Source organism: Aquarana catesbeiana, linkage group LG12, assembly GCF_042186555.1.
Source record: "Aquarana catesbeiana isolate 2022-GZ linkage group LG12, ASM4218655v1, whole genome shotgun sequence".
NCBI lineage: Eukaryota > Metazoa > Chordata > Amphibia > Anura > Ranidae > Aquarana > Aquarana catesbeiana.
The window spans coordinates 213,020,985-213,037,808 of NC_133335.1; the positions used below are offsets into that span (position 1 = coordinate 213,020,985).

General features: G+C 41.9%; 1 protein-coding gene across 1 annotated transcript in view; it reads left to right on the plus strand.

Annotated features, from left to right (window-relative positions):
* Positions 1–16,824, plus strand: part of ANKFN1 (ankyrin repeat and fibronectin type III domain containing 1) — a 602,151-nt gene that overhangs the window by 317,721 nt on the left and 267,606 nt on the right. The window contains exon 6 of the mRNA XM_073606641.1: positions 15,626–15,723. Within this exon, the coding sequence (XP_073462742.1) occupies positions 15,626–15,723 (98 nt within the window). The remainder of the gene's footprint in view (positions 1–15,625; positions 15,724–16,824) is intronic.

Genomic DNA, 16,824 nt, shown 5'->3' on the forward strand with positions numbered 1-16,824 from the left:
CTGACAGGGAGAGCTGATCGGCGACTCTTGTCAGAGGGGGTGTCTGCACTGATAACCAGTGCATTGATTATCAGCGCAGCCCCCATCAGTAGTGCCCACCACAGCTGACAGTCAGTGCCCATCCGTAACGCCTGTCAGTGCCCTTCATAGATACCAATCAGTGCCATCAGCAATGACTGTCAGTACCTCCTCATCAGTGCTGCCTCTCAGTGCCATTAGTGCCCATCAGTGCTGCATATCAGTGCCCATCAATTCTACATATTAGTGCCTCCTCATCAGTGCCGGTCAGTGCAGCCTCATCAGTGCCCTTCAGTGAAGGGGAAAACAAAATTTTATAACAGAAATGAAGAAAAACTTTTTTTTTACAAAAATGTCAGTCTTTTTTAATTTGTTTAGCAAAAAATAAAAAACACAGTGGTGATCAAATACCACCAAAAAAAAGCTCTGTTTGTGGGAAGAAAATGATAAAAATGTTTGGGTCCAGCTTGACCGTGCAATTGTCATTCAAAGTGTGACAGCGCTGAAAGCTGAAAATTGCCCTGGGCAGGAAGGGGGGATGTGCCCTGTTTTGAAGTGGTTAAAAAGCTCACATGTTTTATACTTGAATTGGGTGTAGAACTCCCCCAGGGAGCCAAATTCTCTTCCCCTTCATTTTGTGGTAAGTACAGTATCAAGTACCAGGGACAAGGTGTTCCTGTTGTGAAAATTTGGGACATCCCCATGATGTTGTCTCCTATGTCTTTAGGTAATTTATATAAGATCAAACAATTAGTCATTTGCAACCCATATTATGTAATCTATGTTTTGATCTTTGAAGAATGTAAAGCGCAATATGTTGGTCGCACCACTGCTAAGAAATCATTTACAGAATGTACAGTCAAATAAGCAGACCAACGTGACTAAACATTTCATAGATTTACATGCACAATAACATTGCTTCTCTGAGGATACAGATCATTGAACAAGTGGACAAATTAATTAGAGAAGGAGAGGTTTTACAGACTGTCATCAAAAAGTGTTTTGGATTTTTACTTTGAATATCCATATACTGAACAGTCTGAACTTTCAGTGGGATATTTATCATTTTCATTGATAACTCTTTCATTATGGTTAATCTTATGCCGTGTACATACGATTGGACATTCCGACAACGAAATCCTGGGATTTATTTCCGACGGATGTTGGCTCAAGCTTGTCTTGCATACACACGGTCGCACAAACGTCGGAAATTCCGATCGTCAAGAACGTGCTGACGAACACATACGACGACACTATAAAGAGTTCAATAGCCGGTGCACCACCCTTTGGGCTCCTTCTGCTAATCTCGTGTTAGTAGAAGTTTGGTGAGACGATTCGCGCTTTTCAGCCTCATGCTTTTCAGGTCAGTACTGCTCTTCAGTTTGTGCTTGTGGGTTTGTATCTAGTTATCAGTGCGTGTAGTCAGTACGTATCTGGTTTTCAGTGCGTATTTTTATATTACGTATTTGATTTTCAGTGCGTTCTGTTAGTTCGTTCTGACCAGCAGACCTTTTTGAAGCCATGTTGTGGGTTTGTACTCATCGTAGAGTTTGTGCTGTGCAGGGGCTTGGTATTGGGGTTCTTACTTTGGCCCAAGCCCAGTCCATGAACAGGGCGAGGAGGAGTTCATGGACCAAGAATTGATTCTTCCAGCGTGACAAATTCTCACACATGCCTTTGTGCGGGAGATCCGTGAGAATAATCCTGATGATTTCAAGAATTATCTCCAGATGACGGACCCCGTTTTTCACCATCTGTTGGCTTTGCTGTCCCCTTATATTACGAAACAGGACACCTGCATGCGATAAGCCATCACTCCCGAACAGAGGTGGTACTTGGCGACGGGGAGAAGTCTGCAGGACATCTAGTTCTCGACAGGCATCCCCCCAGGCTGGGGATCATTATTCCAGAGACCTGTTCTGCCATCATTCTGGTCCTGCAGAAGGACTATATTAAGGTAAGATTTCTCCTTTAACATCACATTATATGTATTTAAAAAAATGTATTTTTTCAAATAAATTTGTATTTTAAACTGAAAAATATTTCCTTTGATTTATTGCTTGTGTTTCTTTAGCTGTCTCCTAGGTTCTCCAATGGGCTTTTTTTTGGCCATTTTCTTCAATAGTGCAAACGTAATTTCTTGGATATATGAGGTGACAATCTCTTCTTCAGCTAACATGTTGTGGTTCTGCTACACACACACACCTTGTTTTTGTTGTTAATGTATGTAATGCATTAATGATAAAAATATTTATCATTTTCAGCACCATGAATTAATTTTTTGGAGTGACGAATATGGCCTGATTGATGCAAATAATATTTATCATTTTCAGCACCATTAATTAATTTTTTGGAGTGACCAATATGGCCTGATTGATGCAAATAATATTTATCATTTTCAGCACCATGAATTAATTTTTTGGAGTGACGAATATGGCCTGATTGGTGCAAATTATAAAGCACTGTGGGTGTTATTTACTAAAGGAAAATCCACTTTGCACTACAAGTGCACTGCAAAAGTAGTGCCACACATTGTTGAGTACAAAAATGTTTACTTTGTGCAAATTCACATGTGTATTTAGAAAAGAGTTTTTAAACAAACCAACATATTTTTGGAATAAACTTTTTTTTTTGGACAGTAGAAATATCCTTTTTTGTTGTAAACAGGCATGTTTTTAAAAACATAAAACAATACACAACTCAGGAACTTACAAAGTTCAACTTTGATAAATTGAAAGCAATATCAGACATTAGTATGTCCAAACTGTGTTGATATTGCCTTTATCATATGGGGTGATGTCATCCCTGTGAAAGCCAAATTTTGAAGATGCACACAAATTGGGAATCAAAATGGGGATTTCCCTCCCGATCCCATGCCTAAGGTCAGCATGTGCTAGCTCCCATCGTGGGGGATCAATGGATGTGTTTCGGGGGTGCAACCCCTTCCTCTCAGCTACTTTAATTGCGAGGAAGGGGTTGCACCCACAAAACGCGTACCTTGATATCTCTTGATGGCAGATAGCACATGTTGACACACTGTGTGCATCTTCAAAATTTGGCTGTCAACATTTTGTAGAAAAGTTATACAAAATAAATTAAAATTAAAAAAATTTGGTGTGTTTTAGATTCTTCCTAAAACATTAATGATTTTCCACATCATTGATGTCTTCCTTGATCTTCTGTAAATCCCTGTTGCACACCATGATCTCCCCAATGAGGACGTGTGCATTTGCACTTGTGAAATGTGTTTCTTCTTCCACAACATCCACATCACCTAAAATAAAAAAACACACCATGTATTATAAATATGCAGATATACATCTATTACCTGAAGCAGTGGTCTCAGACACTCACCTGTTGTGGTCACTATTTTGCCCACTTCATAAACCTCTTCTTCCTCCACATCCTGAGGGTGTGGGGATTTCCCCTTCTTTAGGAGGTGGGGGGTCCCTGGTGTCCTCTGATGTCCCGATTCTTTTCTCCCCTATGTGAATAAAAAAAAGGTATACTTAGCACACAGATATTTGATGGCAGAAATAGCAATATGAAACATTGCTTGGAAGTGTTGTACAATTGTCTGTTTTGGCTCCAAGCTGAAGACATTTTTTTTCACTTTCACTTAAAGCTGGAATACTTACCTGTTTTGTGCAAGTTTCACACATGTAGAGACCCCTAGTATCCACTGGAGCACCTGTGTGGGACACCCTAAAAAGTTTGTTCTGGTGTCCCACACTAGTGCTTCTGCGTCCAGATGTGTAAACAGCTGCTGAGTGTCCTCTCCTCTCTCTTTTCACTGAATCAAGTTTGCATTTCATTCTAGTTACAAACCCATCTAGACAACAATGTACTAAACTTATTTTAATCCAAATAGGCATGAACAAATGTAATTAACTTGCATCTGGCAAAAACATCGTATTAGTGGGCGAAAGAACAATGTTTACTACGAACGATTACTGTGCCCACAAACCCCAAAATTCCTGTGGAGACTTTTCACAACTTTGGCCTTTCTGACATTTGGGTTCGGGTAAGGTCCATGCTTCCCATTATAGTTGGCCCTCTTCAAGATGTCCACCATCTCTACAAAGGACATATTTGAGGCCTTAAATCTCCTCCGGGATCGGGACGTTCATGGCTCCAAGCTTTCGTCGTTGCTGCTGTCTTCATGCACTTGTTCTTTCTCCGCCATGTGCTCTCCCTCTGCGCCGAAAGAGAAGGGACGGGGAATATACTATAAAGAAGGTCAGGGGCAGGCAGAGTTTCACGCATGCGCAGTGTATATAAAGCGTAACACGCGTGCGTCGTATGTACGATCTGTGAGCGGAAGACGGAGTAGCGGAAGCGCGGATCGTTCTAACGAAGGTACAATTTTAACTTGGGGCATCAGCGGCCTATACTGCTTATAGATTGAGGCCTATATTAGGACAAGATTTTGCGAGTTTAGCCTGACATTAGGGTTTGTCTTGTGTTGTGTCTTGCAGATGAAATGGATCGATTCAACGATCATGATTTCCTCCCTCAATTCATTGATTTGTACAGAGCGCTGCCCTGTCTGTGGCAGACAAAACGCCCCTTTTATACAAATCGACTAAAGAGGAAGGTAAATTACTGGAATTTGTGAAGCCGCAGATGCCCATTGCAGACATCAACTATTTGAAGTGCAAAATTGGTGGCCTGAGGAGCACTTATAATAGGGAGCGCAAGAAGGTCCAGGATTCCCAGAGATCAGGAGCACCAGCAGATGACGTTTATGTACCCAGGCTGTGGTACTACGACAGACTGCAGTTTCTGTCAGACCAGACTGAAATCAGGCCATCACTCTCAACCTTTCCTTCCACCCCAGCTGAGGCTTCCGATGTCCAACCTGGGCCTTCCACCCAGGAAGATGTGGAGGAGCCCAGCTTGAGTCAGGTTTAGCATCGTTCAACATATTTCTCAAAATTGTGTGTGATTGATGAACAATAAACTAAAACTATCTCCCTTTTTCATACACAGGAAATCCTCAGCCAGGAGGAGGCTGTAGAAAGTGGCAGCCAGGAGGTGGCAGGGGAATGTGGCAGCTAGGAGGTGGCAGGGGTAAGTGGCAGCCAGGAGGTGGCGGGGGTAAGTGGCAGCCAGGAGGTGGCCGGACCCAGTAGCCTGATCGAATCCCAGGTCCCTCCCCTCTGCCTTCAACAAAAAAGGCCCAGGAAGGGGAGTAACCCCCCCCCCAGTCAAGAAGACTGGGGGGGTTCTGCAGCCCTCATAAGCCCCCCCCAGTCTTCTTGAGGCCTATGCCTGCATGGCTGCCAACAAAATGCAGGAAATGGAGGTGGGCCAACAACTCTTTTGTGAGGAAGTGATATATGTGGCCCTAAATAAGGGGTTGAGGGGCGAACTCTCAAAAAAAAACCTACCTGTGTGAGTTGGACCATTCACCTCCTGCCACAACTCTAACACCAGAGCCACAGCCTGGAAGCAAGCGTGGAAGGAAGACAAGAGAGTGATGGCCTGGGTTCGGTCTGGTATGGCAAAAGATGCAGGCTGTGTAAGACCACAGCCTGGGGACATATATGTCACCTGCTGCTGTTCCTGATCTCTCGGAGTCCTGGACCGAATTGTGGTCCCTATTAAATGGACTCCTCGGGCTACCAATTTTGGCTGTCAAATAGTTGATGTGTGCCCTGGGGTACAAAGGCTTCGCTAATTTCACCAGTTTATCCAGCGTTGCCTTCCTCTTTATTTTGTTATGACCCCTAATAAATTTTTTTTTTTCTTAAATCATTGGCTATGTGTTTTAATTAAAAAAGGACAGTTTGTGAGTAGGCAGGTGCATTTCAAAAATACAATGTCAAATTAACAAGGGACACCAACACCAACCAATCTCTTTGAGGTTAAAAAATACAAGATAATAATGGTGTTGTGGTAACTTGACACACAAAACGAGAAAAAATCTTATGGAGAGCAATAGAAAAAAAATAAAAAACAGGAGATCTTGATTTAAAAAAAGAAAAAGGAGATCACTATAAACAAAAATTATAAACAATTATTTTGGAGATCTGGCGAAAAAATAAAAAAAGATTATTCATGAGATCACAAGAAATAATAAAGAAATCAGTTTGTCAGAACTCTGTGTGAATATCAGCAGCACAACAACTTCATAATTCTAGCATTATAAAGAAGAAGAGAATGCGCTGCATTGAAAGATTTCAAAATTTGCAGCGTGACGAACGTGCCATCTCCATTACGAACGCTAGTTTTAACAGACCGAGCACTTCTGTCTCGTACTTGATTCAGAGCATGTGTGGAATTTTTTGCGTCGGAACTGTGTACACACGCTCGGAATTTACGACAACAGATCTTGTTGTCGGAAAATTTGAGAACCAGCTCTCAAATTTTTGTTGTTGGATATTTCCGATGGAGCCTACACACGGTTGGAATTTCCGACAACAATCTCCCATCAAACATTTGTTGTCGGAATGTCTGATCGTGTGTACGCGGCATTACACTTTTTTTTCTTCCCCACCTCTACTCTTTCCCAATACCCCCCCCAACATTCTTCCCTTTTCTTCTCCCCTCCCTTCTTTTATTTCCCTTTTTGCCCCAGCCACCCCACACTCACTTCCTGCCTTTCCTTCTTTCCTCCCTCCCCCCTTTCATTTCCTCTTTTTTCACTTTTAAATTCGTACAACTAGCTATATACTATAAGATGGCTGTCCTCCGTTTCTATCAGCAGTGGATCCGTGAAAATACACTATATTGTCAATAGTATTTGGACGCCTGCCTTTACACACACACATGAGCTTTAATGACTTGGCTTTGTGCACTGGTCCAAATCATTTGGTGGAGGGGGGATTATGGTGTGGGGTTGTTTTTCAGGGGTTGGGCTTGGCCCCTTAGTTCCAGTGAAAGGTACTCTTAAGGCGTCAGCATACCAAGACATTTTGGACAATCTCATGCTCCCAACTTTGTGGGAACAGTTTTGGAATGGCCCCTTCCTGTTCCAGCATGACTGCGCACCAGTGCACAAAGCGAGGTCCATAAAGACATGGATGAGCGAGTTTGGGGTGAAGGAACTTGACTAGCCTGCACAAAGTCCTGACCTCAGCCCAATAGAACGCCTTTAGGAGGAATTAGAGCAGAAACTGCAAGCCAGGCCTTCTCGTCCAACGTCAGTCCTTGACCTCACAAATGCTCTTCTGGAAGAATGGTCAAACATTCCCATAGATACACTCCTAAACCTTGTGGTCAGCCTTCCCAGAAGAGTTGAAGCTGTTATAGCAGCAAAGGGTGGGCCAACTCAATATTGAACCCTACGGACTAAGACTGGAATGCCATTAAAGTTTGTGTCCGTTTAAAGGCAGGTGTCCCAATACTTTTGACAAGATAGTGTATCTCCTGCTAATTTGAAGCAAAACATTCAATTTATTTTTTCCAGCTTATGACTAGAGATAAACAGACCTATATTATGTCTATGGGCAGGTGGATGACCACGGATATGTGTTTACATCCTTTTACCTCCAATCCGTCAAGTCCAATAAAATATAAAAGAATGCAAAGCCTTGGCGTTTTTTTTTTTGTTTTTTTTTGTTTTTTTTATGTCAGATCCCAAATGGACTAGGAGGTAATCTGATGTATAAGGATGCGCCTTTGTCAACATCCACCTGCTCATGGATGAACACTGAGTTTTTGATCAGATCTGGCCAAAATACTGACAGGAAGATCTGATTGGACTGCTCATGTGAAAGAAACTTAAAAATACCGCCCTACAGCAGTTGTCCACTGTGGATAGCAATAAACTCAAACAGAAGCTGACTCCGTTGTACCTTTTGTTCCTTGTTAAACAGAACACCTGCTTGATTGTTATATTTGCACTAACTGCTACTTTGCTACAAGGATACAAAGCTATGGCAGTTTTTTTTGTTGTTGTGGAGAGAATTGAATTAACCCCCTTCCCCTCTTCCCTCCCCTTATGAATTGCTGAAAAGCACCCATGGCCACAGAACTGTGATGGCACATATATTACTTTATATCATGGATTGTATTACTGCTATTGCTGTGTATGATGAGACCTTTATTATATCTTATTCAAATCACCCATTTTGTAGGCACAAAATGTAAGCTTGTACAGTTATAATACATTAACAAATATTCAAAGCGACATTATACAGAAAAATAAAAATGCATTCGATTGCAGATGTGGTGGCTGCTTTGCTTTTGTTTTTTTAGGCTTTTTTCCTTTGTTTTTACCTGGTAATCCAACCGGTAAATCTGTTATTTTTCAACTTCCTTTAGGGCCCATTCATACAAGAAACTGCAAATAACTGCACATTTTTGACTGCGTGTTTACATGCATTTGAAGCGCGCATGACGCACGCTTGATGTGCATTTGAAGCGTGCTTTAATGCGTTTTGTGCAATTTTCTATACGTTTTTGGGCGTGGCTTTCTTGGCATAAAAGGATGTAATGTGGTGCATTTGAAGAGCCTTTGTGGTACAGAAAAATGCAGCATGCTGTACTTTTTTTTTAACTGCGCTGAACTGACATGCAGTGGTGCAAACTATGCCCATAGGATTACCTTGACTTTGGACTAGCTATGCCAGGGGTGTCCAAACTTTTTTCAAAGAGAGCCAGATTTGATGAAGTGAACATGTGTGAGGGCTGACCATTTTGCCTGACATTCTTTGAACCATTAAAATTTGGTCCAAGTGTGTTCTTTCGAGCACTAATACACTGCCCAACGAGAATTTTCTTGCCTTTGTGTCTGTGTGAGTAAAGAGATGAGCTTGGGCGTGTTATTTGTATATTATCAGCGCATATATTATCGGTGTATATTTATTGGCGTATAACACGCACCTGCACTTTAACAGGGAAGTTTCAGGAAAAAACTTTTACATGATCATTGCCATGAATGAAGCACCCACCATTGCCATGAATGCATCACCCACCATTGCCATAAATGCAGCATCCACCATTGCCATGAATGTAGCACCCACCATTGCCATGAATGTAGCACCCAGCATTGCCATGAATGCAGCACCCATCATTGCCATGAATGTAGCACCCACCATTGCCATGAATGTAGCACCCACTATTGCCATGAATGCAGCACCCATCATTGCCATGAATGCAGACTCACCATTGCCATGAATGCAGCACCCATCATTGCTATGAATGCGGCACCCACCATTGCTATGAATGCAGCACCCATCATTGCCATGAATGCAGCACCCACCATTGCCACGAATGCAGCATCCACCATTGCCACAAATGCAGCATCCACCATTGCCACGAATGCAGCATCCACCATTGCCACGAATGCAGCATCCACCATTGCCACGAATGCAGCATCCACCATTGCCACGAATGCAGCATCCACCATTGCCACGAATGCAGCATCCACCATTGCCAGGAATGCAGCATCCACCATTGCCAGGAATGCAGCACCCACCATTGCCAGGAATGCAGACTCATCATTGCCATCAGTGCAGCCTGATTAATGCCCATCCATCTGCAGCCTTGGAGGGAACAGGGAGGGGATGGGACAAACGCCAAAAGATTACATACAGGAAAAACTCCTGTTTTCTCGGCGGCCTCTTTAATAGAATGTCCCGCCACCTATGGTGGACAGAACAGTCGTCCAATGGCAGCGCAGGAGATGGGACTTTCTATTACAGAGGCTGTCGTGTAAACAGGAAATACAAGAAATAGGAAATACTCCTGTGTGTGTGCGGCACTCGTCCCGCCTCCTCCCTGTCCCCTCCAAGGCAGCCAGCATATATTTATCTTTTGTGGCCTTAGCGCTGGGAGATCGTTGGGGGCCACAAAAGATATATATGTCCAAATAACCAGGCAGGCTGTTCAAAACAGGAACGCAGGCTGGACTTTGGACATGCCTGGTCTATGCAGTTGGAGTGCACTTCAAAATGCATTCAACTGCATCCAACTGTGTTTGGTGTGAAATGGCCCCTTTTTTTTATCTTAATAGTCTCTTCATTAAGATAAAAAACCTTTCATGTTTTGATCCCCGCCCCCCTTAAAATACTTACCTGTGGCCAATCTCAAACCAGTGCTGTGCCCAAAAGCAGCAGGGATGCTATCTCTCTCTCTCTTTGTCTGCCAAGTCCATATCATTTTGCCAGAGCATCTAACATTACCCTCCCCCCAGATTGACAATGCTGCTGTCCAAAGGTGTTTTTATTGCTCCTTCCATACAGAGTGGGGGCGCTGTAAGATCACGGCTGGATCACGAGGGTGAAAAAAGCCAATATTAGAACTAATGCCGCCACCACTTTTAAGGCTTGGTAAGCTACAATGTATGACTTGTTTGTTTTTGGGTCCAATGCACCTAAACTGTTTTAATGAGTGAAGTAATGATTGCTTATTTTTAAAATCCAAGGTTCCTTTCCTATGTTTTCTAATTTTGTATCAACTGCTGTGTAAAAATTCACATTCACAACCTTGCATGAAAATCTGTTATGCCGTACCTAAGCCAACACCATAATAAGAGTACATTTTGATGCTGAATAATCTGAACATAATTGAGCTATAATACATATATCACAAAGTATCTGTTATCGTTTGAAGTTTAGGGAAGTTTAATGGGTCAGGTATTCTTAACTCTCACTGCTGTTAGCACATTATTTATGCCTACCTTAAAGTGTTCCTTAAACTTAAAAAAAAAAAAAAAGATCCTGTTCACTTTAAAGCATGTTTTACAACACAGTGCTTGTGCTGTGTAATTTGGCCCCTTCTATCACCTAAAAACCTGGCTCATCCTGCCTGGCTATACTCTCCTCCCTGTAAATTGACCATGGTATATCATGGCTGCTGAACCCTGACACCGTGGTCAGTTTACTTGCCTTCATCATCCGCAGCCCTACTCTGTCCTTTTTTGTCGTCCTCTCCCCCCCTCCCTGCCTGTCTACTCGTGTCAGTGTCCGCCCCCTCCCCTCCTGCTGCTCTCATAACTACTATAAAATCCTCCCATCCCCTCTGTAACATAACAATATGTGTCCCTGTGCTTGTGTTATATAAAAAAAATGCAGATCTGTATCTATATCAGAGCAGCTTCCAGCGCTCACGTGACTCCTCGGCGCTCTCTCTCTCTCCTCTCTTTCCCCGCTCCCCAGCTGACATCATCTGGAGTGCTCGGAGCTGCCCACTATAGCTGTCAAGCCGGGCAGAGGAGAGAGCCGAGAAATCATGTGAGCGCCGGGAGCCACTCTGATATAGGTACAGATCAGCATATTTTTTATATTACGCGGGCACAGGGACACATATTGTTATGTTACAGTGGGGATGGGAGGTTTTTATAGTAGTGGCTTAACTACTTTAATATGTTTTGTCTATTTTGTGGCCAGAATTATACTGTTAAAAATAAATGCTAGCATTATCTGTAATAGAAAGAATAGATTTTGCTTTAAAGGAAAGCTTCCATTTAGCTGTAGAATTATCACCTTGAGAAGTGATTGGTGTTCTTGATATTTGCTGAATCTGAAGCTTAAAGCATTAGGCTATATTCACACCATTTGTACAAGAAGAGAGGGTGATCATTGGCACAAAGTGAGCACTAAACATGCAAATAGACACCAAGTAAAAGAGAAACCAAAACATGAACAATATTAAGATTGATGATATGTACAAAATGGCTCATAAACCAGAGTCCATTAAACCACTAACGCCCGTAAAAAAATCCGGGTACAATTAACTGAGGCAGCTCCGTGAAGAAGGAAGAAGCAGCTCAGAGAAAAACGCAAGAAAAAGCACAGGTGCCTTCTTAGTGTAGCTGTATGATGAGGGTTTATTACAATAAAATCAGAACTACTCACAAATGTAGTATAGATTCAGGCATGTACAGTAGCTCTAGGAGTGCAGGATGGTTTTTGACACAGTCCAAGAGGGTCTACAAGTAGACGGGGTCATCTGTCCGGTGGCTTGGATGGTCAGCACCTGTGGATTCCGGCGCTTCCTAGTCCGTAGTTGGGTGGAGATATATTATGTCACTTGCTGGACACAGCTAGAGGACAAGTAATCATTGGCAACGCGTTTGCGGAACATGCGCTTGTTCAGGCCGTCTGAAGGAAAGCATGTTCCGCAAATGCGCCAGGGTTCATTAATCATCCTCCAGCTGTGTCCAGGAAGTGAGGTCATCTCCCTGCCTGACCAAGTGCATTCCACAGACTAGGAAGCTCCAGAATCTACCGGCACCGACCATCCGAGCCACTGGACAGATGACCCCGTCCCCTTGTGGACCCCCCTGGATTGTGCTACCAAGGACCATCCCACAGTGCTAGAGCTACTGTACATGCCTGAATAAATACTACATTTATGAGTAGTTCTGATTTCATTGTAATAAACCCTCATACAGCTACATTTAGAGGGTGCCTGTGCTTTTTCTTGTATATTCACACATTACCTTGCTTACATGTGTTGAGGTGCCATTCACTGCAATGCAAATTATTTTGACTGGCACCAAAATGCATTATAAAGCATTACTGTGTGGAGCACTGCATTTGGATAAAAAGGTTCCAGTTCATTTTTCCAGAGAAGGCCTAACTACAGGGTGTGCAATAATGTGTGAAGAAAAAAGCCTACATTACATATTGGCAGCATGGAAAATGAGATAGTGGTAGGGCAATATTTTATTTTGCTGAAAAAAGGCTTTTCCTGCTAATAAAACCAGGTTAGCAACCCTGAAAGATGTATTAGAGACAGTTTGTACTGTTAGGAAATACTTAAAGTGGAATTCCAGTCATATCCTAACTAAGCCTAAATCTTCTCCCACCCCTATTTTAACCCTTTTCTATCTACCCTGTAAAAGAAAAATGTCTATACTTGCCTATTCTGAAGCTGCTCCAGTCTAGTCACATGACCGGCTTCCAGCACCGGCTTCAGTGTTGATGAGAGACAGCAACAAAGACCGCAGAGCCTGGGCGATAAAGTCTCCTATAGGCTTATATGTGGCAGCTGTTGGCAGCTGTCCCTCCTCTATACAAACTGCCAGTCATGTGACTTGACCAAAGCGGCTTCAGAATAGATAAGCATAGACATCTTTTCTTTCACAGGGTAGATAGAATAGTCTTAGATTGGGGGTATGAGTAGATTTAGGCTTAGTTAGAGTTTGACTGGAATGCCACTTTATTTAGGATTGCAAAAAGGTGCCTCTAAGTGCCAAGATCTTCTATGGGCAATAGCACCATAAAGGAAGGAAATAAATGGTTTGCCTGGATTGACTTTTGCACACCGTCAAAACTGCAGTCATTTCTGTAATACCTCATCCACATACCACATCTGAGGTTGAGATGCTTGCTGGGATCTCTGGCAGGTGTTCGGCCATGGGTCCTCCGTCTTTTTCCTACCTTTTTGTGCTTCCTCTTGTCATCCCCTATTCAGGCCCCCCCAGTTCTTGACATCTATACGAGTTATGTACTGTCCAGCCTTTGTGATATACCCACCCTTGTAACATCTGTGGGTATGGGCAGTGGAACTCGGCTCATAAAATGGAAGAGTTATTCATAATATATGCAAAAGAATCCATGGCATGTACATCAGCTGTAGTGCCTTGTTTTTTTCTTGGAACTACATTATTATATGCAGGGTCTGGTCTTGCTGTTTTGAATGCTAATCCTTGTTTAATTCGTACCTCTGTTGTGAAAACTTAATAAACTTTATTGTTAAAAAAAATAAGGTTAATAAGTAATGAAATAAGGTATTTCTTTATCGTACTTCATGGGACACAGAGCATTTCCATATCCAATATGATACAGCAGGAGTCGACAAATCCCAGGTCGCTATGGCGACTAGAAATTGAATCCTGGTGCCTGAGCTGTTGTCAGCCCATTCCCAGGCGTGAGCAATTTTTATTGTCAGCCCATTCCCAAGGACGAGCAATTTCTATTGCCTGGTGCCCCGGACATGCAGTTCCGGGTGCTGGGCAGCTGGTTGCCGACCGCCCACTCCGTTATGGGAGGGCGTCTATTGATCAGCACCCCATTCCCATGCATGCCCCCAGGGCACGCATCGAGCGCACTCTGATTGCTGCATCTTTCAGACACAGCTCATCACAGATCGAGTAAAGGGCCAATCACAGAGGATCACATTGTAAACAGACTTGCCGGTTATTGTCAGTATTTTCCTCATGAGCTGTCTCAGTGTGAGGAAAGGAGAGCTGGTAGCTGACAATTCTGATAGGCACATTTACACTTCTAATCAGTGCACTGATTATTAGTGTGGCCTGTCATCAGTGCTGCACATCAGTGTCTCCTCATCAGTGCTGCCCATCAGTGTCTCCTCATCAGTGCCGCCTATCAGTGTCCCATCAGTGCCGCCCCTTTAGAGCACATCAGTGAAGAAGAAAGATTACTTATTTGCAAAAAATTTTAACAAAAATTAAAAATTTGAAAAAAATGTTTTTGTTTTTTTTTGTTTAGCAAAAAATAAAATCCCCAGTGGTGATTAAATACCACTAAAAGAAAGCTCTAGCTGTCTCCAAAAAAAATTATACAAATTTAATTTGGATACAGTGACGCATGACCGCGCAATTGCCATTCAAAGTGTGACAGCACTGAAAGCTGGAAATTGGCCTGGGCAGGAAGAGGGTGAAAATTCCCTGTAGGCAAGTGGTTAACATCTAAAAAAAAAAAAAAAAATGTGCTCTTGAAGATTTTATTTTCTACTTCACATACCGACACCTCCATGTATACTCTGTGTATAGACCTGTGTAATGCATCTGTAAAGATACACATAAGGGCTACATTACAGAAGCGGCTTTGTTAGTTACAACTGGCTCCTAACTTTTTTAGCTGGCTCCTAGATTCAAAGCAAATTTGCCAAGCCCTGTGATAATATAAGTTATCCTACCACATTCAGTTGATTGGACACTGGCACAAAAACAAGACAGGTCCCCTCCCAGGCATAAACCATCCCCATTAGGTAAGGCTTCAGTTTTTCTTCAAGTGTCTTAGAGATGGTCATGTCTGTGCAGTCTTTGTACAAAAAAGTAGCTAGCTTTTCAATTATTCTATCCATGGTTAGTAGGGGTTTTCCAGATCTATTTTCCTATGGATTCCTCCCTACTGAGAATTGGTTCCTGGGCCCTACTCTGGACATGCAGACCAGAGGAGGCCAGTAATGTTGCTGGGCACTGGACCCTGTACAATTATATATTGGCCTGTGAACCAGTAGGGTACTATACAGGTCCAAAGCAATGATCCTTAGCTGGAAAGTTGAGTCCCTGTGGCAGGGCCCACTGTGGTGGGTGAAGATCGGACCCCCTAGGGCCCTGATGGCAAACCTTGGCACCCCAGATGTTGTGGAACTACATTGCCCATGATGCTCAACTACATTGCAGAGTGCATGAGCATCATGGGAAATGTAGTTTCAAAACATCACTGCCCTAGGGGGCCATATAAGAATTAGCAATCCTGCGAGACTGATACAGACAACAGATTGTGATACAGGGAACTGCTTCATTTGTGGTTGCATATCATTGACAAGATGACACATTTTGTACCAGAAAGACAGTAAGTAACTGTAACTAAAAAAAGTAAAAGTAACTGTTTCTGCAATTTTTTTTTTGTTACAAATGACTTGCTTGACTTTTTATCTTAATATTCTCTTTTTGTTTCAGTTGAGTGGAGCATCTCATCAGACTTCTCCCCTTTGAATGGTGAAATCATTGTGGATCATCTACAGTCTTTGAAATGTACCATCACAGGCCTCGTTATGGTAAATATTTAAACTTAATGAATTCCACTCATACCTGAAGACTCAGATATTGTTTATATAATACTAGACAGTGGAACTCTTGGGGGTCTTTATGGGGAGGGCCAATGCTAAACTAATATAACAAAAGGTACTAGGATTGCACTGTTTACCTTCTGATAAAAGACCTGCTCCCAAGGTCCATCAATTTTACTTCTGGCCATGTGAGAGTATGAATAACTAGTAAGAAGGAGATATTGCAAACGTTATCTGGAAGTTGAAAAATGGGAGTGTTATTCTCAACCTAGTAACCAACTGCATAGGTTACAGCCAATTGCTACGTAAAAATGGTAGATTGCAGTAACAGATTGACATTATGGTGATCTCATTTACAACTCTATTCATGGCTATTTGTTTTATGTGAACTTTTAAGACACTGTTAATCTGATCAGCATGTGAAAGAAGCTTTAAATGCCACCTTCTAGTTGGAAATAATACTGTATATTAAAAAAAAAAAAGTGCAGCGCTACTTTTTCGTGCTATCTCACATAACCAAAAATTCTCACGGTATATGAACAAACATAAAATTATTTCATCTTATTTGTGAAAATGATTTTATGTTTGTACATATACAACAAGATTTTTTGGTTAGATGAGATATCATAAAACAGAGTGCTGCACATTTATTTATTTAAAAAATATATTACTTCTTATGTATAGTAGGTATAAATCATTTAAATACCTACAAAAGTAACTAAGGAAATGATATATATCTTTAATTTAGGTTTACGTGAACCCAATGTTTAATATTTGAAATTTCATGATATTTACCTATATAAACCCTACTGTAAAACAATGAGCTTACTTTATAGATCCTTGTAAACTTACTTTATGTATCTTTATAACATTGTATACTCAATAAACTTCTTTTGACAAGGAAAAAATATATTACTTCCAACCTTATCACCTGAAGGGTATTGACTGCTTTTTAAAAAGTTAAAGTGTAACTAAAGGCAAAAAGGGGAGGAGTTCCCTTTTACTTCCTGTGCCATAGTCAAACAGGAAATGAGAGAAAATCTTTCTAAAGTGAGAAAATCTTAGTTTCACCAGATCTAGTGTACCCAT